Source organism: Echinops telfairi, unplaced genomic scaffold (genome assembly GCF_000313985.2).
Source record: "Echinops telfairi isolate 266 unplaced genomic scaffold, ASM31398v2 ScPeMD7_19;HRSCAF=73, whole genome shotgun sequence".
NCBI classification, from domain to species: Eukaryota; Metazoa; Chordata; class Mammalia; order Afrosoricida; family Tenrecidae; genus Echinops; species Echinops telfairi.
Window position 1 is genome coordinate 5,308,800 of NW_022103916.1, and position 27,413 is coordinate 5,336,212.

The 27,413-nt window shown below is 41.4% G+C and overlaps 2 protein-coding genes across 3 annotated transcripts in view; one reads left to right on the top strand and one right to left on the bottom strand.

Annotated features, from left to right (window-relative positions):
• Positions 1-1,462: 1,462 nt before the first annotated feature.
• SPACA5 (sperm acrosome associated 5) lies at positions 1,463-3,370 on the bottom strand. Its single transcript, XM_004713216.1, has 4 exons — positions 3,226-3,370; positions 2,757-2,915; positions 1,687-1,765; positions 1,463-1,583 (listed from the first exon to the last, which is right to left on the bottom strand). The coding sequence occupies exons 1-4, from the start codon at positions 3,368-3,370 to the stop codon at positions 1,463-1,465; spliced, it is 504 nt and encodes a 167-aa protein (XP_004713273.1).
• A 5,919-nt stretch (positions 3,371-9,289) lies between these two features.
• The window catches only part of ZNF182 (zinc finger protein 182), a 49,506-nt gene continuing 31,382 nt past the window's right edge, over positions 9,290-27,413 (top strand). Inside the window, exons 1-3 of one of the 2 annotated variants that reach the window (XM_013007357.2) lie at positions 9,290-9,304; positions 9,614-9,803; positions 10,613-10,669. In XM_013007357.2, coding sequence (XP_012862811.1) covers positions 10,655-10,669 — 15 coding nt within the window. In that variant the 5' untranslated portion in view covers positions 9,290-9,304; positions 9,614-9,803; positions 10,613-10,654. Of the gene's footprint in view, positions 9,305-9,334; positions 9,381-9,613; positions 9,804-10,612; positions 10,670-27,413 lie in introns of those variants that run through there. The other variant, XM_045288319.1, reaches the window with a different exon arrangement.

A 27,413-nucleotide genomic window follows, 5' to 3' on the forward strand; every position in this document is an offset into this window, starting at 1 on the left:
GCGGTGGCAAGTCACTGTTTTAACTATTATTTTATCTTGCTTATCTTAGATGAAGTGAACACTTAAAGGCTTTGGGTAATTATCTGCTTCCAAACAGAAAGTATGAATAACATGAGGGACTCCAGGATAATGGTGGTGGCTTCTAGTGGCCAGCATAAGGAGAAAGAGTGGTAAATTCAAATTCTTAAATTCTCTGCTCAAGATATAGATTGAAAGCCAGGCACTCTATAAAACAGGAACTACTACCTTGTGCACACATTGAATTTCTGATCTCAGTTCCTGTAATTTTAAATTTAGGACCTTGATCATGAAAGAGGAGGTTAGAGGGCACTCAAAATTATAATGGTAATATATAGGAGGATATGGGAGAATATGAGTACTTAAAATTGCTAATTCCCACTTATAAATGAGCTTCATGTGTAAGCTGAAACTAATTCTATTTTCCCCTGAAGATACTCTATCTGCCCTATGGGGACTCCAGATGAATGATTTAAAAAAAAAAGGAATTCAGTTTTTGTTCCTTACCACCCTTGCTCCTCTGTCTTCAGACCAATAACTGTCATGTGTACCAAGTGCTTTCTTTCTTTTTAGCAGTTTTATTAGCACTTCATCCACATGTCATACAATTCAATCATATAAAAAAGTTGTACAATTATCACATTATAGTACATTTTCTTCTTCATTGTACTCGTTGTTATTCATGCAATTATTTTCGAATTGTAGCAAAAATATGTGCAACAAAACATTCTCCAATTCTACAACTTCTACATGCATAATTCAGTGCCATTTATTATACTCTCCATATTATACAACCATTATTGATATCCTTTTCCAAATGATCCCACCACCATTAACATAAACGCAACGCCTCCTAAGCAACAACTCGTTCTCCTTCACCCATGGGAACCACTGGTTTCTTTCTTTCTTTTTTTAAAATTTATTTAATTGTTTTATTGGGGGCTCATACAACTCTTATCACAATCCATACATCCATCCATTGTGTCAAGCACATTTGTACATTTGTTGCCCTCATCATTCTCAAAACATTTTCTATTTTTATTATTTTCTTTTCTTAAAACATTTGCTTTTTACTTGAACCCTTCTTTCTTTCTTTTTTTAAGTGGTTTTCTGTACCAAGTACTTTCTATACTTTACAAACATTAACTGATTTACTTCAATGATCGCATGTGATAGTTATTATCAATATTAACATCCTCACCTAAAGATGAGTAAACTGAGGCAGAGAAAAACTAAGAGCCTACCCCAAGGTCACATAGATAATAAGTGATAAGGCTGGGATTTTAACCCAGGGGAACCCTAATCTGTACCCCTAGTGAGGTGGTGTCTTCTGGTTAAGGATTATCTCTAAGCATTGGAAAGATGAAGGAAGTCAGGCACCAGAGGGTTTCTTGCATGTTTATAGATACCATTCTTTATTAAATCCACAAAAGTAAGAAAATCTCTACATCTGGGGTTCTGAGTCATGAATTTGTTTTATCTTTGAGTCAATTCTCACACTTATTTTACACCCCTTGAGCCATTGAGATAAATCGTGGCCATCACAGTGCTCGGTCCAAGAATCCCTGGGAAATGAGAGGAGGTAGGGGGAATGAAATAGATAAGTTAATGGAATGGTGGTGCTACTATCTCAGCTGCCCAAGGTCCAGGTCATCCCCAGGAACTCACCAGGAAGTCATGCCCCTTTTTGAGGACACGACTTTCTTAGCACACAAGATGTCATCCAGAAGATGGCGGTTGAGTAGGTCTGGGGAGAAGAGAGGGACATGGTGATCCTATGTGCTGGGTACACAATGACAATGTATGGAGGAGAGTCAGAGGTTCTGGGTTCTTTGAGGCCTCAATAACCTCAAGCACCACATTGGATGATTCTGTATAACCTTGACTCACTTGTCAGCTGATTATGAATTACCTCAAATGTCATGTTGCCTGGTTTTGTACAATCCTAACGAATATTGAGTGATCTTAGATGACCTTGACTATTACCTTGACTCATTATAAATAAGCTCATCTACTTTATTAGCTGGTCCTAGATAACCTTAGATTCTCTGTTGGCCAATTAGGAATGGCTGTCATTTTCTGTTTATGAATGAACTTAATTGTAATGCTGGCTGCCATGACACTACCTCAACTACTGTCTTGACTGCAATGTTGGTCAGGTCTAACGACTTTAAATACCATGCATGGTCTCAGGTCATGGATAACCTCAACTCCCATTTTGACTGGTTTTAATTAATCTCAATCTCCATGTTGGCTAATTTTGAACAACCTCAACCATCATGGTGCTTGGTCCTGGATGACTTCAACTGGCTTGTTGGGTGGACCAAGATTACCTTAGCTGACATTCTGACTAGTTATAAATAATCCTGACTACCATTTTAACCAGTGTTGGAAAATCTCAGTTGCCAGGTTGTCAGTCGTGAATGACAATTAACTGCCATTTTGACTGGTTATAGTTTCAGCCTTCATGGTGACTGATCCAGGACCTCAACCTCCATTTTAATCAATCCTGAACTACTTTATCTTACTTGTTAGCCTGTCCTAGACTGCCTCAACTTCTATAGTGGCTAGTCCTGGGAAACTCAACCTTCGAATTGACCCATCCTAGGTATCCCCTTCTGCCATTAGCAGACCTTGAGCTAGTCCCAAATAACCCAGGTATCCATTTGGGTTTATCTTCCCCTCTGTGTGGGAGTGGGACCAGACAGGGTTTTAGGGTATCCCAAGTGGTCCCTCACCATGGCAATCCATGTGGCAGAGGTTCCAGGTGGGTGTAACGGCATTGTTACACCACCAAGCAGAGTTCAGCTGGAAAATGCCATATTCGCTGCTACCGTCAGGATTGTGGTCCACGAAGGAGGTGTCAAAGCCACTCTCATAGTGTGCCAGGCATAACCCTGGGGCCAGGGGAGGAGGCAGGTAGCAGGTAGGCATGGGAACTTGGAATAGGGGAGGGAGGCTAGGATGAGGAGCTAGGGGTGATTATCTTGGCCTGGTGATAGTGTTGATATTAGTGATTCTGGTGAGATATCGGTGATGATGGTATGATGGCATAATGGTGGTAATAGTGATGATAAATTGTATTGATGGGGGTGGGGATGAAGGTCATGCTCTAGCCTGGGTAAGTGATACATTACAAAGGGAGAATGGGTTTGAGTGTGTGGCTGGCCTGGGTGTGGACAGGACCCGGGGCATCTGGAGTCTCACAGTCTCCAATGGTGTAGCCCTTGTAGCCGTTGAGGCCCGCCTTGTCCAGCTTCCTTGCCAGCTCACAGCGTCTATAGATCTTGCTGTCCAAAGTGACAACCATCAGTGTGGCCAAGATTGCCACCACAGCACCCCAGACCTTCATTATGAAACTCACAGGTCCTTCTGACTGATTCCTGCCTCTAAACTCACCCTGCAGTGCGTAGAATTAGGGGCATTCTGGAACACGAGGCTCTATGAACAAAGAGCTAAGTAATGGATTTTAGAACACAAAAGTTGGAAGGCTGGGAACCTCACGACCTTCCCCAGTGATAGTTCTGTCAGAAACAAGAAATGGATACACAGGAAGAAAGATGCTGAAGAAGAAGAAAAAGACAGGGATAACTTCGGAGATCTCATAATGAGATGCAGGGAGACAGGGGCTGGAGATATCCGAAGGACACACTTGACTTCTATTACTCTCCATTTGTGAGCTCTGCCCCACTCTACCCCCGTTAATCATGCTCAGCCACTTGCTCACCTTTATTTCTGTATGCTTTGCTCATCATTGCCTGGACACCCCCCCCATCCCCACCTGCTGAGTAGTCGGTTCTCTTCACTCACACTGGACCTCCTCCAATTCCTTATGTTTTGCAATATATCACCACTAACTTCTTGTCCTTTACTGTGGGGTACTAGCCTCTACAATTGAATGGGTCCAAGGGGTGATTGTGTAATTAAATAGTAAAATTAAAGAGACATCAGACAAGATAAAGCATGAGTGCTCACCTGCGGGACCATCATGCCCTCAGAAGCCAGAGCCACACAGAATTTATTCCCAACCAAGGCTTATGTATACCTTAGGGGCATACCAGTCCCCCTAATTATAGGTAACCACATGCGTAACAGGATGGGGTTGTACAATGCCTATACATGTAACAGGAAGGCATACACGTAACAAGGTAGGTGGGCTCTTAGAGACGAGATGACAGCCTAACCTTGGTTGTCCCTGAGTTGGCTTGATCTTAGGTGTCTTTGGCCTCTCCTTCAGGGGAACCATCCACCATCCTTATCAGAAGGGAGTGGGCTCTACTTAGGGTGGGACAGGCTATAGGGTCTGATTGCTCTAGATGGCTGAGGACCTTCAGGCAGATAACCTTGAAGCAGTTGACCTCCCAATAAATAGTCAACTCCATAGGTTTGGTGTATATGCTGGGGAGTCACTTTCCCACTCATTGCCACCATTTACTCGTGGTCAGCACTTGTGCCCTCATCCACTCCCATCCCTTTCATTTTCCTTCTCAATTCATGTTTTCTTCATCTGGTACCTCACATTCATACTCTAATCCTTAATATTCAAATAATCTCATACCTCTATATCAAACTACTTTCTCAACTCTACACACTTACAATTTGCTCCCATTTTCACTTGTTTTGCTTAGACTATGCCTCATTTTCCCACTTACTGGTCTCTCTCATAATGGCAAATTAATTCAAAATTGAGTGTATTCCCTACTCTGCTTCCCCAAATTCACTCCATTCTGTCACCTCCAACCCATTCATCTTTGCCTCTCCTCATCCCCATTTGTTAGGTTTCTCGGTGGGTGGGAGGGTGGGTGATACCTTGGTTCTTGGCTTCTCACCAGAAAGAATTCACTGTGAAGCCTGGATTGTGATCCAAGTGAGTTTTATAAAGGAGAGAAGAAGTTTCGGGTTTTACACAGGCACCCGCAGAGCACTTCACACCGGCAAGCTGCTTGAGAAAAACAAGTGCCTGCTGGCTCTGGATTCTGGCTTTTCAGGTCCTCTGCTGGGAGGCGTGGTTAAAGATACTGGTTACCCTATTGGCTGAATTAAATTCACCTTATCGCCCACCTAGGTATACCACCCCTTCCTGGCCTGGAGCTCGAATTTCTGAGCATGCGTAGTGGACACCCTAGTCCCTGTTCTAACTACACATTCACTTCCAATTTGACCTCCATTCACCATTATTATCCCTGTACAGTCTTCATATGACTTTTGCTTGCTGATACTCACATAGGTCCAGAGGGAGAAGCTTAATGCATTGTTTAAACCAACCATTCCTCTCATGGCGCTTTATTCTACTGGATTCATTGAAATGGCCACACAGAACCAACCCACAGATAAAATTCACAATCTTGGGGGCCAACTAGAGAAGGTAACTGGTTCCCCAAAGCCAGGATCAGTGAACAGCAAGGATGCAGTCATTGGTGCATAGAAGTGCTTCCCCTCAGCCAGCAACCACTTATAGTAGCTGCTCTCTCGGTCACATGGTTCATTGATCTCTGATCTCCCTGGGCCAGGAAGCCCACTTGCTGCTGTGCCTCACAGTCTCGTTGTTTCAGTGCTGCCTGTCCCTATGCTCTGTCTCAAGATCTCCTTGCTTTGGCCTCTGGTCTTCCTGTGGCATCACCCTGACTGTTTCTCAAGCAGCAAGGGATTTTTGACATATTCTACTAGTGGCTCTTCTTCCTTGATGGCCCCAGGAATTCTCTCTGTCCCTGCTTCTGAGATAGCTCTTTTGTAGCCAGGGGGTATGGTGGCAACTAAACTGACCAATCTCCTCTATTAGCATTACATAAGTCCCAGGCCTACCTAATCATCTGGTGGGAGTTGGACAGACATGGCTAGAAGAGCCATATTAAGAAACTTTACTCCACCACAGTGTGGCAGCTCTAAGGTCACCTCACCTGCCAACCTCATCTCCTACTTCATGGACCAAAATGACTGCTTACAATTGGCAACATTTTTATTGCTTTGAGAACGTGTGTTTGAACAGCAATTGTAATCATAATTCACCAACCAGGTGGGGGACCTTCCTCATTGTGTCTGGGTAGGCATATCACAGTGTAGACTCTGTGGTAGAAGCGTTCAGCTTTGTACACCCTTTACCTAGCCACTTGATGCTTAGGTCACTGTATGAGGAAGTTGTCCCTGTAGGAACTGACAGTAGATGATGCCCAGGAGAGAAACTAGGGGGCTCTGACACAGCAGCAGAAAAACTACCCTCATATCACTTGTGGATGTGCATATTCAGACCTGGGGTGCTTTCTGAGGGGTGGAATCAGTGGCTTAGAAACATTTCTAGAGCTGGCAATCACTGTGCCCCAATGTGCTCCAATCCTAAAGGGTTTTCCCCTCCCTATAGTGGGTTGTGTGTATATGTGTGTGTGTGTGTGTGTGTGTGTGTGTTTGTGTGTACAAGGGTTGGGGGGGATGTTTGGGTGCTGGAATGGTCCATTTGGGATGGCCAATAAAGTATAAAGGTACAGTTACCCCTATTACCCACCTCCTAATTCTGACAGACTTTGTACTCAGGAGATGCTAATCCTTTGTGGAATGAAAGACCTAAGTTATCCCCACTTTTTCTTTTTGTCTGGTAGGAAGCTCCATCCATATTTCTGGTGTAAACATTCCTTGATCAGTTTTAGTGGCTCTGGAACACTACTGGTTTTATTTCTTATTTGTAAAAGTTCCACATATAGGCACATTTCATTTGAGTGCTCTTCACTTGACTGTGCTTAACAAATATGCGGCTTTTATACACAGAAGGTTTGTGGCAACCCTGTATCAAGTAAGTTTAATAGTGCCATTTTACCAATAGCATGTACTCACTTCCTCTTTGTCACATTTTGGGAATTACCACAATATTTCAAACTTTTTCATAATGCCATTTTACACTTAATAGACTACAAAACCATTGCCATCGAGTAAATTCTAACTCATAGTGACATTTTTCCTGTGGAGTGGTTTGTGGGTTAGAACACCTGACCCTGAAGTTAGCAGCCTAATGCCTAACCCACAGTGCCACCAGGGCTCCATAAAGTGTAAATATAATTTATGTTTATATTTCTAAATATATATAACACTTTTAGTTTTAAGTAAAGGAAGAAACTTTAAAACCCTCCCCCTAATCAAACCATAAACCCAACACTATCCAAACCCTAAGCTAACCCTAACCCTAAAAGTATGGTCAGCCACAAACCAAATCGTATCCCTAAGCCTATTCCTACTCCTAACCCTAAAGCTCATCTTATCCCTATCCCTAACTCTAACACTGTGCCCAAGAGGAAGCCAAACCCTAAACTTAATCCCGTCCCTTACCTTAAACCTAACCCAACCTTAACCCTAACCCTAACCTTTTTTCTAACCCTCTCCCTAACCGTAAAAATATCCCTAACCCCAGCCTTAACGCAAACCCTCGCCCTAACCTCAACCTTAGCTCTGACCCTTTGTATCACGAAGGGGAAACTCCGAGATATATTGTACGAATGAGAAAGCAGTATAAAATTATACCCCATTCAAGTACAAGAAGAAGAAATGCTGTGTCACAAGGACAGGAAAGTTCCCAGTACATTCTGGCAACGAGAAAATGATGTATGGATTCTCACTTCAAGTACCTGTACTTAAGTGTATTATACAAGTATAAACAACTTCTATGTACACTGAGAAACCTACAAATTCATAGGACTGGCTTAATTGCAATGTTCACTTTATTGCAGTGGTCTAGAACCAAACAGCAATATCTCTGAGGTATGCTTGCACACTCATCTAATTTTATTTCAGCAATAATAAACACACAGGATTTGCTAGGTGTCAGGCATTAAACCCTTTACAATGATCAATCATTGAATTGTCTGTACAGCCCCATGTGAGAGGCACTGTTGTTCTCCCTAGAGGCTTTCTAATCCCGTAAAAGGTTACAGTCTCAGAAACCCACAGGGACGATTCTACCTTGTCCTATAGGTTCGCTGTGAGTTGGAACCTATTCGATGGCAGCGAGGGGTTTTTTCCTCAGAGATGTGCAAATGTAGCACAGCGAAATGCCATGTCCTAGATCACATAGTTGGTTAGTAGCAGAGTTAAGGTTTGAACCATTGCTGTCTCTGTTGTGCTTTTATTTTGGTTTTGTTTCTTCCCTGCTATATTTTGTGGAGCTCATATTTCTAGTAGGGGGCTTGCAGGGGAGACTGGCAACAAACAAAACAATCAAATATGTAGTATACGTATTTTTAATGTGGATAATGCTAAATTGCTTCTGTCTGGTCTTTCAAAATCTGATCCCTTCTTTAGGACTTCCCTTTATGTCCAGAATGAAATAAAAGTTTCATCTGCACCTGCTCACCTTTCCCTTCCCAGCACCTCTTAAATCCCCAGCACACAGTCATTGTTCCCATTCCTCCAAGGTGTCTTAGGATAGGTTCTTTAAGGAGCCCTGGTAGGGTAGTTGGTGTTTCGGGCTGCGATCTGAAAGGTCAGCAGTTCGAAGGTCCGTTCGAGGGACTCCCGGGTGCAATTCTACCCTGTCCTATAATCTGTCCTAAGGTCACTACGAATCAACATCGACTCAATGACAGAGAGTTTGTTTTTTCATACAGCCTTTGCAACAACTGTGCCCTAACTCTTTGTCGGTTCTTTTAGGTCAGTGTGACTGTCACTTACGGGAAAAAAAAAGGGGGCGCTCCTGACCATTTGGAAGAAAGTAATCTATTAGCCACTAAATACACCCCCTCCTCCTGCCCCTTTGTGTGTGCGTGCTCCAGATTATTTTTTCTTCTGCTTCTTGTTTCTCTGCACATCATCTTGAAAACGCAAGAAAGTAAATTCCCAGCGCCAGCCATTGGATGGCGCCAGTGATCTGCGCCTGCCCACTAATCTTGGCTACCCCACGCTCTTCTGCCACGCAAGCCGCCTTCCGGTTCCACGTCACCTTCTCTCACCCAGATTCGCGCCAGCCGGCGTGCGCTCCTGAATTCGACACTTCCCTTCCCAGCAGTAAGCCCTCTGGACCCCGGAAGTCTGAGAAATGACGGCCTCCGAAGAACGAGCTTAATAGTCTCCTCACCATGGCCGCTCGGACGGGAAAGACGCATCGTGGGCGCGGCCATCTTGCCTCCGACAGACCCTCACAGGCGCGGCCCCTCTACCTCCGCGTCGGGCCCAGTGGCGGGGCGTGCGCGCGCCCGCGCGCGTGCGTGCGTGTGCACGCCCGGGGTGACTATTGGCAAACGCGGTGCCAAAGCTACTACGGAGCGTGCGCAGGCCCGGTCGCTGCCACCCTTTCGGTCCGAAATCGGAGGTGCTTCTGGGGGACAGTTCTTGTAACGGTGGCCTCTGCGGCGAGCCAAAAATCTGCTGGAGAGAGAGACAGAGAGGTTGAGGGGGCGAGATCTAGGGGGTGTGGGCGGAGCGATGGGGGAGGGCTGGCGGGGGATGAGTGAAGGGAGGTCTGTGAGGGTCATTCTGGTAGAGGTTGGTCGGGCGAGTGAGTGATGGGGGAACAAGAGATCAGTGGTTGGAGACAGCCGCGGGCTCAATGGTGGACAAAGTTAGGGGGATATCCAGGATCGAATGGACTTCATGAACTTTGACTTTTACACATTTCCAGCACGTGCCCTGCGCCATGGGTTCAGCCGAATTCCCCAGGGCGCAGGGCCCTCCCTAGGCGCCTCCCGTCCCTCTCCCCCTTTCTCCTGCTGCCCAAGCCCGAAGTGTGGCCCTGTCGTGAAGGCTCCAGCAGAAGTGGCTCTGCACCTGAAGTGCTCCTTCAGGCTCCCGGCCCAGACTGCCTCTGTGAGGTGAGGAGAGAGGGAAGAGGCGGCACCTAGGAGAACTCACTGTTAGGAACTAGAGGGCTGAGCAGGGTCTGGTGCCCCTGGGTCTTCGGATGGAGATCCGGGCGAAAATATCATTAGGCTACTCATGATGGTTTTATAGTTAGCATTTTGGAGTTTAACAAGTAACGTTTGAATTCTAGGTTACTTGAAATCTAAGGAAATAGAGGACCAGAAAATCAAAAGGGACCAATCTCACCCCCTACACACATTTAGATGTCTGTTCTTAGACATTTCTTAATGTGTGCAGGCTATAGGTTCAAGCCATTTTAAAACCTACCTTTTTCCCCCATGTAGAAGCTTGGATTAAACACTTTTCCAGCTTCTAATGAGATGTCTGGACAGAAAAACAGATAAGAAGTAGGCCATGCCTTACAATGTTATATTTAGTACCATTTAAATAACAGTGCGTCATTTGTGTTTCTGTATCAGTCTCTTACTTGGGGTTACCTAGGATCTTTTACATTTGGTATTGTTGAAATCAATATTGGGTTGACAACCCCTATAGAAAAATGTCTGATAGATGCTAATAAATTATTTCATTAAGGGAAATGCCTAGAAAAACAATTTTTGGTCAAACAAAACCCACCTTTCATGTTCAATGTTCATATGAGGAAAAGGGTCCAGAATACATAGGTTGTTATTAAAACCAATGTCTGCCAAAGAGCAACCTCATCCCCAGCATTGTAATGGGATTTCTAGGGCAGATCATTCTGGCTGCTGAAAGCCTGCTGGGGTCTCTCATATGCTGTCTTCTTCTCTACTTGTTCCAGCTCAATTCACAAGTCTTTGCCCTTTCCTAAGACAAGCAAGAAATGGCCAAATCTCAGGTATGTATTTATTTTTCTGTTCCTTCCTTTGTTTTACTTTGGATGTGACAAATATCTGTCGGAAACTTGGGTATAAAATAAGGAATTATTTTGAAGTAAACATTAGCAACAGGGAAAGAGAACAGATCAAGGCCAGTTATAATGTGGACATGCACAGGCCTTAGGGTCTAGCAGGTACTAATGTTGCACTTCAAGTTTCTCCCAGCCGTCTGGCAGCCATAGCAACAAGGTAACTGCAACACAGCATACCTTACCCATTGATGAGAGAACACCAATCATCTGCGGGTAGTAAAGATTTTCTGGAACTGAGTTTCAAAGCATTTCTCTGTTGGTGGTTTTTTTAAAATCATTTTATTGGGAGCTTCTACAACTCTTATCACAATCCATACATACATCGTGTCAAGCACATTTGTACATTTGTTGCCATCATTCTCAAAACATTTTCTTTCTATTTGAGCCCTTGGTATCAGCTCCTCATTTTACCCCCTCCCCATGATCCCTTGATGATGTATAAATTACTATTATTTTTTCATGTCTTCCACTGACTGATGTCTCCCTTAACCCACTTTTCTGTTGTCCATCTCCATGGGAGGGGGTTATAGTTAGATCATTGTGATCAGTTCCCTCTTTCTTCCCCCACCTTCCCCGTACCCTCTTGGTATCGCTACTCTCATTATTGGTCCTGAGGGGTTTATCTGTCCTGGATTCCCTGTGTTTTCAGCTCTTATCTGTACCTGTGTACATGCTCTCATCTAGCCAGATTTGTAAGGTAGAATTGGGATCATGATAGTGGGGGGAGGAAGCATTAAAGAACTAGAGGAAAGTTGTATGTTTCATCACCCTGACTGGCTCGTCTCCTCCTTGCGACCCTTTGTGAGGGGATGTCCAATTGCCTACAGATGGGCTTTGGGTCTCCACTCTGCACTCCTCCTCATTTACAATGATAAGATTTTTTGTTCTGGGTTTTTGGTGCCTGATACCTATCCCTTCGACACCTCGTGTTCATACAGGCTGGTGTGCTTCTTTCTCCTGGGCTTGGCTGCTTCTCAGCTAAATGGTCACTTGTTTGTCTTCAAGCCTTTAAGACCCCAGATGCTATATCTTTTGATAGCTGGGCACCATCAGCTTTCTTTACTACATTTGCACCCACTTTGTCTTCAGCGTTCTTGTCGGGAAGGTGAGCATCATGGAACGCCAGGTTAATAGAACAAAATGTTCTTGCGTTAAGGGAGTAGAGGCCCAATGTCCATCTGCTCCCTTAATACCAAACCTATAAATATATGTACATAGGTCTATTTCCCCATCATCATATATAAATATATTTACATATGTACATGGCTTTATTTAGACCTCTATAAATGCCCTTTGTCTCCCAGTTCTTTCCTCTATTTCCTTTTACTTTCCTCTTGTCCCACTTCATGTTCAGCCTTCACTTGGGTTTCAGTAATTCCTTTCGGATACATTGCCCTTAATCAAGGCCTACCAGGCCTCCTACACCCTCCTTGCCATCGATTTTAGATCACTTGTTGTTCCCTTGTCCCTGGGTTTGTTAAGTTAACACCTTTCTCCTGCCTCCCCCTCTCCCATGCCCCCCCCCTGAACTGTCGGTCCCATTGTTTTCTCCTCCAGATTGTTTATCTCGCCTATCTTATCTAGATAGATATGCAGAGATAACAATATGCACAAAAGCAAGACAGAGCAAAACAAAGCAACAACAACAACAAAAGCCAAAACAACAACAACAAAAACAACGATTAAAAAAAAAGAAAAACCTATAAATAGTTCAAGGTCTATTTGTTGACCTTTAGGAGTGGTTGAGTCTGATGGGGTGCCATGCCCTGGCTCCAAAGTCTATTTTTGGTATTCCCCGGGGACTTTATTGCTTTGCTCCCCTTGCTGCTTTGTGGCACGCCCTTAGTGTGGCACACCTCTGTGTGGTGGGGCCATATTGTGCACAATTCCCACACTGTGTCTCCAGTGTTATCCTCCAGTGTAGCACTATGGATCAGTGAGGGATGTTGTGTCTCATGGTGGGGCTGGCCCTATGGTCCTCTGTCCTTTGACTGCTCTGAGCAGGAATATCATGCTCAGGGCTTGGTGGGCCAGGATGTGCTCCACTCTCTCTCCCTCCCCTTTGTTTGCTCCTGTGTGCTCTGATCAGACATGTCCCTCTCCCTGAGCTGTAGCTTCAGTGCTATCCTCTAAAGTGAATTCTTGGGGGTGGGGGCTGTCTACATAGTTGGAATTGGGACCGGCAGCCCCTCAGACCTCAATTGGTTCGCTGCTTCCTGCCGGTATGTTGCATTCACGTCTTGGAGCACTGGGTTCTGTGTTGGGTTTTATGTGGATCATGGTCTTCAACCATTTCAGTGATCAATGCAGTCCTTGGCTTCCTGCAGATCTACCCTGTTGCAAAATGTAATTTGGCAATGAAATATTTTAGTGAACTTGCCTTCCAAATGATTTTTTGGAACCATTTTCACAGAGTCCTGTAAACACCCACAGCACAGGCTAATATATAAAATATATAATATATATATTTACTTTTTATTTTTAAATGCACATTCATTAAAATTGATTTTGTTGCTGCTGTACATTCTGAGAAATATTAACACAGCCATAGATCGATGCAACTCATCTATCACCTCACTGTCGGAGAGTCAATTCTGACTCACAGTGATCATGTAGGACAGAGTAGAACTGCCCAAGGGTTTCTGAGACTAACTTTTTACGGTAATAGAAAGCCTCATCTTTCTATCACATAGCAGCTGGTGGTTTTGTGATACTGATACTGATCTTGCAGTTAGCAGCCCAGCACATAACTTACTATGCCATCAGAACCCCTATTTCATCACCCCCCCCTCCCCAACTATTACATGCTAACCTTTTGTGGTGATGTCCTCCCCCACCTGTAAGCCCTGGCAACCACAGTCTTGTTCTGCTTCATTATAGTTTATCTTTGTAGGAATGCCATATAAATGGACTCCCATGGTATGTAACTTTTAAAAAAAAATAAAGTCTTTAGTTTTAGATAATTGTAGATTTGTCTGCCATTGTAATACTAGAGATTTTGTGTACCCTTACAGAGCCCTGGTGGTATAGTAGTTACGTATTGGGTTGTGATCAACAATGTCAGCAGTTTGAAACTACTGGCTGCTCTGAGGGAGAAAGGTGGGGCTTTCTATCCCCATAAAGGGTTGCTATGAGTCATCACTAACTCGAGGGCAATGAGTTTGGAGGGGTCTTTTATTATTGTTTGGTATGTGTGTACCCTTTATGCATTTTCCTTCATTGGTAATAAACTTACTGCCATTGAGTTAATTCTGACTCACGGCAACCCTATAGGGCAGGGTAGAACTGCCCCTGTGGATTTCTGAGACTGCAACTCTTTATGGAAATAGAAGACCTCATCTTTCTCCCTTGGAGCGGCTGTTGGTTCCAAACTGCTGACCTTGCTGTTAGCAGCCCAACACGTAACCACTACACCACCAAGACTCTCCTATATTATAAAATTACAGTATCATATCGCAATGAAGATATTGGCATCTATGTGGTCAAGATCCAGAACCATTCCATTATTTCAGGGGCCCCTCGTGTTGCCCTTTGTTTTCCATGTTCACCACCATTCTCCCTTTTCCTTGACTCCTGGCAACCACTAATCTGTTCTCCAATTCTTAATGTCATTTCAAGAGTTTTCTATCAATGGAATCAGACGTGTAAACCTTCTGGGATTGTATTTGTTCACTCGGTGTAGTTCTCTAGAGAGTCATCCATGCTCCTTTGATTGCAGAGAAGCATTACATGGTGTGGGTATAGCACCAACCCCCTCCCCTCACCTGTCCCCCAAAGAAAAAAAGTCCTAAACCCATTGGTGTCAAGGAGATTCCGACTTAGAGCAATCCCATGGGTAACAGAGTAGAGCTGCTCCATAGGACTTTCTTGGTTATAATTTTTTTTCTTTAGTTCATTTAAAAAAAATAATTTTCTTGGGGGCTCTTACAGCTCTTATAACAGTCCGCACATCCATTATGTCAAGCACATTTGTACCTATGTTGCCACCATCTCTTTCTTTTTTTTTTAAATCGTTTTAAAAAAACCACTATTAGGGGCTCATACAACTCTTATCACAATCCATACATACATCAATTGTGTAAAGTACATTTGTACGTTCATTGCCCTCATCATTCTCAAAACATTTCCTCTCCACTTAAGCCCCCGGCAATTGGTTATAATTTTTATGGAAGCTGAGCACCAGGTCTTTCTCCTGTGGACCCATTAGTGGATTTGAACTGTGAACCTTTAGGTTAGCAGCTGATCACAAGCTGCTTATACCATCTAAGGACCTTCCACGTGTCACATAGCTTGTCCATTTATTCATCCACTGGAAGACATCTAGATTACTTCCAATTTTTGGCAATTGTAAGTAAAGCAACAATAAATTTTATTTCCTTATTGTTGAGTTTTGAGAATTATTTATAAGGAAACCCTGGTGGTGCTGTCTGTCAGGTAACTACAAGGTTGGTGGTTTGAAACCACCAGCCACTCCATGGGCAAAAGATAAAGCTATGTGCTCCCATAATGATTGGCAGCCCTGAAATCCCTATATAGGATCACTATGTGTCAGAAATCGACTCGATGGAAGTAGGTTTATATATTCTGGATACAAGCCTTGTGTCAGATATGTGGCTTGGAAATACTCTCTCTCCAACTGTGTTTTGTCTGTTCATTCTCTCTAAACAGTGCCACTGATAGAGCAAGGATTTTAATTTTGATAAAGTCTAATTTCTAAATTGCTTCTTTTATGAACGTGATTTTGGTCTCATAGCTAAGAACATGTTGCCTAATTCTAGGTGTGCTGGAATGAGTTCTTTGTGTATTTTTTTTTTTTTTTTTGCTTTGCTTCTCTGGAAAAACAGCCTGAGGGATTTTTTCCCCCTTTAAACCCCAGTTCGTTTTTCCCTTTCCCCTAGTTGTCTGTCTTAGAGGATTTGTTACATTTGTGCAGGTTGTTTAACATTTCTTGGGCAAGCTTTCCACTCCCATAAAGAGTTACAGTCTTGGAAACCCACAGGGTTAGTTCTACCCCGTCTTATAGGGTCGCTATGAGTTGCAGTAGACTTGATGGCAGTGAATAACTGAGTAATTACCAATAAGAATTAGCTTACTTATGTCATTTTGTTGTTTGCTTTTTGAGAAAGTTGTCACATCTTTGACCACTACCAACTCCTTTTTAAAAAAACTCTTAGGCCTATTATCAAGGAGCCGTGGTGGCATAGTGGTTATGTGTTGGTCTGCAATCTACAAGGTCGGCAGTTTGAAACCGCCAGCTGCCCTGTGGGAGCAAGACAGGGCTTTCTACTCCTGTAAACAGTTACATTGTAGGAAACCCACAGCAGCATATCTACCTGCCCTCTAGGGTCATTATGTGTCCATATCCACTCAGTGGCAGTGAGTTTTTTGAGGCTATTATCATTTGTATCTTGTTGCTTTTAAGCAGTGAGCCAATTTGGTTCACTTTCCTGGTTATGTGTTTATTTTTAAGATATGTTATTTGTGATGTTCCAACCATGAAACATATGAAAAAATGGAATTAAAATATAATGGGATTTTTCCATGAAATAATTATATATATATATATTGCTTCCACCTGTCAAACATATTTTAAATATTTCAAAAGGGGAGGTTTAGGCTATCATATTTACCTAGATATTTATCACGTCTGATGCTTTCTTTATTGCTGATAATCCAAATTACATTCTGGTATCAATTGACTAAGAACTTCCTTTAGGAGTTATTTTATAGCAGATTGAACAGCAATGCATGTTTGTTTCCTTCATTAGGAATGTAGCTTACCTTCATTCCTGTTGGATTTTTGTGGCATTTAGACTGTTGTATAGACATTTTTTTAAACTCAACAACTATGTTGTTCTACTTTTCTTTCTCTCCATGGTTTTTGGGTGAGAGATCTACAGTATTTTGAATAGTTGTTCCCCTAGAAGCTATTCTAAAAGCACCCTCTGGATGCTTTCAAAGTTTGTCTTTAGTTTTCAGCAGTTTGATGACGATATGTCTGGGTTTGGATTTATTTGGCTTTACCCTATTTAGGTTTGCAAAGCTTCCTGTGCCTGTAGATTTGTCCTTAGCCCAATTTGGAAAATGTGCAGCCATCATATCTCCAACTATTTTTCTGTACTACCCTCTTTTGTCTCTCCTTTAGAGACTATGGTAACATGAATATAACAATGATATGTTTGTATTCCTGCTAGAAAACTGGGACCTTACTTACCCTGTTCTGCTACATACTTCCTATGATTGTATCATGTGAGAGGACAAATGACAAATGGAGGGGGGCCAGTAACCAAAGCTCCTCTAGAGAGAAATATTCCCTGTCCTCTTGGTGTTAGGTGCTCTGGTGCTGCTGTTCCTGTTGCTGTTACCACCACTGCTGGGGAATTTTCTAGTGTCTGGGATGTAAGGGAAAGGAGAGGGAAAAGTAGGCTTCCCTCTGTCCCTGAGCATTAGATGGGCAGCCCTGGTGGTACAGTGATTAAAGCACCTGAGGGCTCACTACAAGGTCAGTGGCTCAGACCCACCAGTCACTCTGCAGGGGGATTGTGGCAGTCCGCTCCTGAGAAGATTTCCAGCCTTAGGAACTAACTCCATGGGACAGTTCTATTCATCCTACTAGGTCTCTGTGAGTCAGAGTCGACTTGATGGCAATTCAAATCAGACCTATAGGGCTGCTGCTGTTTGTTTTTTTTTCCATTTTTTATTGTGAATTTGGTGAAGTAGACTTCCACAGACTTCTTTCTAGTCTATCTTAGTCTGGAAGTTCTATTGCAGCGGTTCTCAACCTGTGGGTCGCAACCCCTTTGGGGGTCGAATGATCCTTTCACAGGGGTCACCCAATTCATAACTAGCAAAATTGCAGTTATGAAGTAGCCACGAAAATAATTTTATGGTTGGAGGTCACCACAACACGAGGAACTGTGTTTTTTTAAATCATTTTATTGGGGGCTTGTACAACTCTTATCACAGTCCATACATCATTTGAATCAGGCATGTTTGTACGTACGTTGCCCTCATTCTTTTCTAGACATTTACTTTCTATTGAGCTTTTGATATCAGCTCTTTCCCCCCATCCTCATAACCCCCTGATAGATTGTACATTGTTATTATTTTCATCTCTCACACTGACCGCTGTCTCCCTTCTCCCATGTTTTCTGTTGTTCTTCCCCCTGTAGAGGGATGTATGGTTATGTGTCGATCATTGCGATCAGTTCCCCCTTCCTCCCCCTACCCTTATGGTATCACTATTCCCACAAGGAACTATATTAAAGGGTCGCAGGGTCGTGGCATTAGGAAGGTTGAGAACCACTGCTCTGTAGAAACCTATCTACCATGGGTTTCCCTGCTGGTATTTGAAATACCAGTGGCATAACTTCCAGCATCACAGCAACATGCACGCCACTACAGTCTGACACAAGGACAAATGAAATAAAACAAAACACCCACTGCCATCGAGTTGATGCTGACTCCTAGTGACCCTATAGGACAGGGGAGAACTTCCCCTGTGGGTTTCCAAAACGGCAACTGTTAACCAGAGTAAAACGTCAAGTCTTTCTCCTGCTGAGTGGCTAGTGGTTTCTAACTGCTGACCTATGCTACCAGGGCTCCTCAGTGACCAGGAATAGTTGGTACATCCATGTACGCATATATTTATTCGGGGGGTTACTGTGAGTTAATGACAGACATGATGCTATTTTTCTCCTGAGTACTTCAGCATCCATCCATCCCCTCAGAGTAAGGTCATTCTTGTAGACCAGTGGTTCTCAACCTGCCTCATGCCGTGACCCTTTCATACAATCCCTCATGTTGGGTGACCCTCAACCATAACATTATTTTCGTTGCTACTTCATCACTGTCATTTTGCTACTGTGATGAATCGGGTGACCCCTGTGAAAGAGTCGTTCGACCAGCAAAGGGGTCACGACCCACAGGTTAAGAACCATTGTCTTAGACCATCATGTTTTATTGACCACATTTGTGAAACTAACATTGATAGAATATTTATTATGTAACCTTTCTCTCATTTTCATCGAGTCAATGCTGACTCATAACACCTCCCTGTGGGTTTCCAAGATCATAACTGTTTACAGGTATAGAAAGCCCAGTCTTTCTCCTGCGGAGTTGCTGCTGGTTTCGAACTGCTGACTAGGTGGATCACAGCCCAACACATAACCACTAGGTCACCAGGGTTCCTTATAGTCTAAATAATACCTTCGACAGGACATTGCCTGATCTAGGATTTGTTCAAAAGTCTTATATTGTATTTACTTATCAAGTTTCAAAGATCTTACTTTGCTTTTACTTATCAAGACTCCTTTAATATAAAGTTGTTCCCATACATTTTTATTTTGCATGGCGTATGCATTATTCGAAAATAGACATTATTAGAGACAACTGCTAGTTGTTTTGCAGTGTCCCCCAGTTTACATTTATGTGATTGTTTTCTTATAGTTAAATTCAATGTCAAGATTCTGGTGGATTTTTCTGCATTTTTTAATTTGCATTGTTTTGTTTGTTCATATTAGGGTGCATCTCAGAGGTATCATGACATTGGAGGTTACCCTCTTGAAGTTGTGTTACATGTTTTCCTGTTTTCTGGTATATGAAACCCAGGATGGGTGAGCCTACAGAGGCAGCAACTAAAATAAGGGTTTTGGTGGGGGGTGGGGGTGGAGATGTGCAATGGTGGAGGGAGGGTGAAGGGTAGACGGTGTCAAGGAGACAATGTAGAAAAAGAATGTTTGGAAACTGATGGTGGTAGCAATTGTACAATTCTTGATGTGATTGAACTATGGAATGATATGATATATGTTTTAAGTAATTTCTTAAAATATTCTGATGGGATTATTACATAAATAGTGCTATATCCCCAGTGCAGTGTGTTAGGAGACATGGTTTCCATTTGTTCCATTACTTGTGATGTTAATCTTGGTCAGTTGTCTGAGGTGGTGTCTGTCAGATCTCTTCATTGTAAAATTTTCTTTTCTCTTTTGGATGTAGCCTATAATGTAATATTTTCAGACTGCATAAATATCCTTTTTAAAAAGTGTTTTTGGGAGGGCGGGAGAGAGGTACAAAAAAAAATAAAATGTGTTTTTATACTTATAGTAGATTTTATCTTTCTAACCAGGATTTTAGCTTATCCTTAGGCCCTGGTCCCCATTTCTATTATTCTTACTGGTTTTTTTTTTTTTGTTGTTGTTGTTTTTACCTTCCTCACATCCTAGAAAGGTTTATGGTACAAATTGGCTACAATGTGGTATTTGTTTTCTACTTACAGGTCATTTGAAATTCATAGTATTCTCTATTTTCTACAATAAGTTATACTGAAGGTATTAGTTATGCATGAGATTAATATTTATACAGAGCCAACATACAACTTTGAGTCTCTCCCACCTGAATTTTGAGATCACAAGACCAGACTTGCTGCACTGAACACTGATCAGAAGACCTGATGAGCTGTGGGAGGACGTCAATAATATCATTCATGAAGAAAGCAAATGGTCATTAAAAAGATAAAAAAGAAAATATCAGAAGAGCCTCTGATACTTGCTCTTAATCATTGAATATCTAAGGCAAATGGAAGAAATGATGAAGTCAAAGAGCTAAACAGAAACTTTTAGCTTATGATAGCATTGATGACTGTATAACCCCACTGGAGGGGAGCGGACAACGGAATTGTATGTGAATGGATATACTGGAAGGTGCATGACACAGCAAAAAAATAAAAATGAAAACCAAGGAAGGGATCCTGGAGGGTAGGGTGGGGATACAGGGGAGCTGATATCAAGGAGTTCAAGAAGAAAGAAAATGTTTGAAACTGATTGTGGTAGCAATTGTACAATACTGCTTGAGGTGATTGAACTATGGATGTTATGATATCTGTAAGAGCTCCCAATAAAATGATTAAAAAAAAGAAAAAAGAATTCAGAAAAAACCGGAAACAACTTTAAAATGAATTTAATAAATAAATAAAATGGATCAAAAGGGAGATCAAGTGATAAGGTGTTGCATTTTGACCTAACTATATTTGCCATAATAGATGTTGCATTATTGTCTCTGATAGCTCGGCTATTTATATCCCTGGTTTATGATCAGGAGGGATTCAACAGAGTCTTAATCCATGCAGGGACCCTGAAAATGGATTTTGGGCTTCCACTACAATTCATGGCCTTCAGTAAACAGCATATTCGGAATTTAAGCTCTAATGTTGTTCCCTCCTCCAAAATTTGGGTTTTATTATTTGCAGTATATCATAGAATTATACATCATCATCACCACTATCCATTTGAGACCATTTTCTAATCCCTCAAAGAAATCTTATATCCCTTAGCCTCCACCAATAAAGCTCCCAACCTCAACCTTAACTTGAGCCTGAATTAACTACTAATCTACTTCCTCTTTTTGCCTTTTACTGTAAATAATAGCCTATTCTGAACAAACACTTCATATAAATGAGAATCACATAACATGTTAGAATTTGTAATTGGTCTCTTTCTTGTAACATATTATTCCCAAGGTTTATTAATAATGTAGCATGGATCAGTACTTCATTTCTTTTTGTTGTCAAATAACATTCCATTTTATGGTCATGTCAGATTTTATTTATCCATTCAAAAATTTATGCAACCTGGTGGCAGAGTGGGTTCTTTTTTGAGCTACTAACTACAAGGTTTGAACCCACCAAACATTTCATAGGAGAAAGATGAGGGTGTCTGCTTCCATAAAGATTTAAAATCTTAGAAATCCAAACCCTGTCCTATAGGGTTTATATGAGTTGGAATTGACTTGGTGGCATGTAGTGTTAAGTTGATGGTATTTGTTTCCACTGGTTGGCTATTATTAAAGCTACTGTGAACATTCACTTCCAAAAAAAATATTTCAGCTTAAAGAAGACAAAGTACAGTATTGCAACGAAATGTGTAAAGACGTAGCATTAGAAAATCAAAATGGAAGAACACGTTCAACATATCTTAAGCTGAAAGAACTGAAGGAAAAATTCAAGCCTTGAGTTGCAATATTGAAAGATCCTATGGGCAAAATATTAATGCGAGAAGCATCAAAAGAAGATGGGAAGAATACAGAGTCATTGTACCAAAAAGAACTGGTCAATATTCAGTTATTTTAATAAGTAACATGAGCAAGAACCAATAGTATTGATGGAAGAAGTTCAATTAACCAAAAAACTAGGCTCCAGGAATTGATGACATACCAATTGAAATGTTTCAACAAGCTGATGAAGCACTAGAAGCACTCACTCCTCTATGCCAAGAAATTTGGAAAACAGCTACTTGGCCAACTGACAGGATGAGATCTATATTTGTACCCATTCCAAAGAAAAGTGACCCAACAGAATGCTCACAGTATTTAACAATGTCATTGATATCACATGCAAGTAAAACTTTGATGACGATCACCCAACAACAGTTACAGCAGTACATGGACATAGAGCTGCCAGAGGTTCAAGCCTGACTCAGAAAAGAATATGGGACAAGGGATATCATTGCTGATGCTAGATGGATCTTGGTGAAAAGCAGAGAATACCAGAAAGATGTTTACTTGTGTTTTGTTGACTATGCGTAGGCTTATGACTGTGGACCATAACAAACTATGGACAGCCTTGAGAAGAACGGGAATTCCAGAACACGTAGCTGTGCTCCTGTGGAACTGGTACATGGATCAAGAAGCAGTTATGGGGATAGAAAAGGGAATATTACATGGTTTAAAATCAAGAAAGCAATGCATCAGGGTTGTATCTTCTCACCATCCTTATTAAGTATGTTTGCTGAGCAAATAATTGTAAAAGTTGGACCCTGTAAAGAAGAAAGTAGGCTTGTAGGAAGGCTTATTAACAACCTTCAGTGTGCATATGATACAACCTTGCTTGCTGAAAGTGTGGAGGACTTGAAGCACTAGATCCTGAAGATCAAAGATTGCAGCCTTCAATATGAATTATAACGTAAGGTAAAGAAAATAAAAATTCTCACAACTGGACTAATAAGATTATGATGAACAGAGCAAAGATTGAAGTTGTCAAAGATTTCATCCTGTTTAATTCCGCATGCTTTTTAATGATCTTTTGCTTTCTTCATATATAATATTTATGTCATCCCACAACTCGAATGATTGTACCATGATACTGTTTGATAGGCATTTAATTTTATCCCATGATTTAGCTCATAGATTTCCAAACTTATTTGACCAAGTAGAAAGCAAATGTTTTGAGAATGATGAGGGCAACAATGTATAAATGTGCTTGCCACAATGGATGTATGTATGGATTGTGATAAGAGTTGTACGAGTAAGCCCCCAATAGAATGATTGAAAATAATTTTTTTTAAATGAGGAGCTGATATCAAGGGCTCAAGTAAAAAGCAAATGTTTTGAGAATGATGATGGCAACAAATGTACAAATGTGCTTGACACAACGGATGTATGTATGGAGTTGTACAAGCCCCCAATAAAATGATTTTTCAAAAATTACTCAGTGCCCCCTGGCAGTTAAAAACTTTTGTAAGCCATTGATATTTTCAATCCCTCATTTGTATGTGAAATTTGGACATTGAATAAGGAAAACTGAAGAAGAATAGATGCCTTTGAATTATGGTGCTGGTGAAGAATATTGAAAGTACCATGAACTGCTAAAAGAGAAAACAAATCTGTCTTGAAGGAAGTACAGCCAGAATGTTCCTTAAACGTAAGCATGGCAAGACTTCATCTCATGTATTTTAGACATGTTATCAGAAAAGAGCAGCCCTTGGAAAAGGACATCATACTTGGCAAAGTAGAGGGGCAGTGAAAAAGAGGAAACCCTTGACCAGGTGGACTGACACAGTGGCTATAAAGTTGGGCTGAAGTGTAACAGACAGTAACTGTGAGGATGACACAGGACTGGGCATTGTTTCCTTCTCTTGTACATAGGGTCAATATGAGTTGGACCAATTCGAGGGCACCTAACAAAACATAATCCAGGATAGTGTAACTCAACTCACTGCTGTCACGTCAACACTGTCATGTCAACACTCAGGGATTCTATAGGACAGGGTAGAACTGCCCCTGTGACTATCCCAGACTGTAACTCTTTATGGGAGTAGAAAGACCCATCTTTTCCCCAAGGAGTGGCTAGTAGTTTTGAACTGCTTGACCTTGCAGTTGGCAGCTCCACACATAACCACTATGCCACCAGGGCTCCTGGAATCTGCTTTTACAGCACCCCTGCTGGATTGTTCCAGCAACCCCCAAGGTAGGAAATAACTAACGCTCCTGTGAACACCTTTGTACATGTTTTCTAGTGCTTATGTGCATAATTTTCTCTTCCAATATATACCTGGCACCCTGGTTGGCATAGTGGTCAGCAGTTTGAAACTACTAGCTACTCTGAGGGACAAATATGGAACTTTCTATTCCAATAAAGACAGTAGTGGGATTCAAATAATTTAATAACCGGTTCACTACCCTAAAGCCTGTTTTAAGTATATTAAAAATGATATGCCAAAATGTATTTTATTTCATACAGTTAAGACTTAAATAAGAACAACAAAAGAGGTACACAAAAACTAGATTATGTTATATGAACGAGTGTTAAAATATTAATGAAAGTATTAAACAATACCTGACAAAAACAATGAAACTATTAAAGAATTGCTTCTTGATTGGCACCTGTCACTTGCAATGTTCTTCGCTTTTATCATCTCCTGTGTGATTTATCTTTAACCATCTTTTCACAGTAGGAGTAGGACCCCATATAGAGGTAGGCAAGCTAGACAATAGTCATTATGTTTGGTATAGTGGAAACAGATGACTTCTCTTTTCTGAACATATTATATTCATCTTTGAAGAATCCCTTTCTGCTTTTGCTGAACTTACAGCAATTGTTCTGACAATATTTTTAGTTCTTTGAACACTTAAAGGAATTGCATAATTTACTCATAATGTCTAGTGCAAAGAATTAATTTTAGTAAATAATGTCAATTTGTTTCTCAAAGATATTATACCAGTTTACACTTCTCCGAACAGTGTGTGAATTCCTATTTCTCCAGAATCTTACACTATTTAAGTTTACTTTCCTTATGAGTATATAGCGGTATCTCAATGTGGCTTAAATTTTCATTTATAGCATTGCTAATGGGGTTGAGGGAGCCCTCTTGTATCTACCTGCAAGGTCAGCAGTTGAAACCACCAGCTGCTCCTCAGGAGAAAGAGGAGCAAGATTTCTACTCCTGGAAAGAGTTTGTCTCAGAAATAGACAAGGGTAATTCTACCCTGTCATATAGGGTTGCTGTGAGTCGGGTTCATTGGCAGTGAATTTGGTTCTGTTTTAATGAGGTTGAGTGTGCTTTATCTTTTTTGAAAAATAGTTAAATGAGATATAATTCACATATCATATCCTTCTGTAGTTAGTCATTAAAAAGAATTGTGTAATCATCACTACAATCAATTCTAGAACATTTTCTTCCTTCTTGTTTTCATTATTAACACCTCATTTCCATCCAACTTCCCTTCCTATATTCCCCAGTAAGACATTAATTCAGTTACTGTCACTGTAGACTTACCCATCCTAGATTCCATACCAAGAATAAAGCAAAACACAAAAACAAAGAAAACCCAACATAAGCCAGAGGGAAAAGCTTCAATCAAGAGAAAAAGCAGGAAATATTAAAAGCCTGAAACATTAAAAATGGGTCAAAAGGGAAATAAAGTGATCAGGTATTACATTTTAACCTAATTACATCTGCTGTAATTGAGTTTACAATACTCTGTCCGAGAGCAAGATTATTCACATCCCTCTACTATGATCAGCGGGGGTTCACCAGAGGCTTAATCCATATAGGGTCCCTGCAACTGGATTTTGGGCTCCCACTGTCATCCATAGCCTTCTGCAAATTGGGTGCTCACAATTTAAGCTCTGATATTGTTTCCTCCTTCTGATTTGGATTTTATTATTTATCATCCTTGGATCATATAGGCGTTTTTACATGCGGTCTTAGTTGATGCCTCACTTAGATGACTGCTTGTTTGAAGACAAACCTTTAAGACCCCAGATGATATTCTTTTTGATAGCCAAGCACCATCTGCTTTCTTCACCACCCTTTACTATAGCAGCCATATTTTCAGTGATCTCTTCATGAGGGCAAACATCAAGCAGCACCATGTCACAAGAACTAATTGTTCTTAGATTGAGGCTAGAATTAGTTGAGAGACAAAATACATTCTCATGTCTATGGTTTATATATGTTTCTGGTTCACTTTAGAGGCCTCATTATCATTTTATGACAGAACATTATCAATCATCCCCCTGGAGAATAACTTAATGCTACCCTCTTTCGCTGAAAGTAAGACATCCCCCCAAAATAAGACCTACTTACAGTTTTGCCTTTCTCTGAAATATAAGGCATCCCCCCCAAAACAAGACCTCCCTGAAAATAAGGCCCCCCAAAGCTACCGTAACTCTGGACTCTGGACCATAGCAGCGGGCACCACCACACAGCTCACTGTTGGCTGCAGCGCAGTCGGAGCAGACAGGAAGTGCGAGGTCTCTTTTAATAAAACAATAAACAAAAATGTGTACCGTATTCTTCTTCATGGAAAAATAATGCATCCCCTGAAAATAAGACCTAGCACATCTTTGGGAGCAAAAATTAATATAAGACACTGTCTTATTTTCAGGGAAACAGGGTATTGATAGTGTCATTAATTTATCCAGTGGTATGAGTATAGTTTCTTATGGTCATAAGTCATTTAGTTTTCATAAAGAGGTGAAGTATATATTCACATGTCTTTTTATTTTGTTCATTTGCATGTTTATTCATTTGTAAAAATTTTATAAGATCCATGTTATATATTGCATACATAGATGCAAAAGATCCTTTTATCCAAAAGATCCAAAACAACTATATCAATGCAAACGAGGGGTGAATTGGAGTGGAGACCCAAAGCCCATCTGTAGATAACTACAGAAGTGGTATAAGGAAGGGATGATTCCTTCCAGCTTTTAAGACCCCAGACGATATATCTTTTGATAGCCGGGCACCATCAGCTTTCTTCACCACATTTGCTTATTGATCCGCTTTGTCTTCAGCGGTTGTGTCAGGAAGGTGAGCATCATACAATGCCAATTTAATAGAAGAAAGTATTCTTGCATTGAGGGAGTACTTGAGTGGAGGCCCAATGTCCTTCTGCTACCTTAATACTAACCCTATAAATATAGGCACCTATAAATATAGGCACATAGATCTAGCTCAGAAGCAACAAAGCCCACATGGAAGAACAAAACAGTCTGTGTGATCACGAAGTGCCAAAGGGATCAGTTATCAGGGGTCAAAGAACAAAAAATCATATTGTGTGCTCACCTCAATGATACGGTCGCTGAAGACAAATGGGTGCATAAGCAAATGTGGCGAAGAAAGATGATGGAGTCCGGCTATCAAAAGATGTAGTGTCTGGGGTCTTAAAGGCTTGAAGGTAAACAAGAGGCCATCTAGCTCAGAAGCAACAAAGCCCAAATGGAAGAAGCACACCAACCTGTGCGATCACAAGGTGTTGAAGGGATCAGTTATAAGGCATCATCAGAACAAAAAATCTTACCATAGTGAATGAGGGGGGTAGTGTGGAGTGGAGACCCAAAACCCATTTGTAGGCCACTGGAGATCCCCTTGCAGAGGGGTCTCAGGGAGGA

Bases quoted from the DNA above. Each gene is read 5' to 3' on its own strand.
- SPACA5 (XM_004713216.1), bottom strand. From the start codon at position 3,370: ATGAAGGTCTGGGGTGCTGTGGTGGCAATCTTGGCCACACTGATGGTT. The intron at 2,916-3,225 runs GTGAGACTCCAG...CCCTGGCCCCAG, and splicing joins GGGCTACACCATTGGAGACT to GGTTATGCCTGGCACACTAT. The intron at 1,584-1,686 runs GTGAGTTCCTGG...CTCATTTCCCAG, and splicing joins AAAAGGGGCATGACTTCCTG to GGATTCTTGGACCGAGCACT.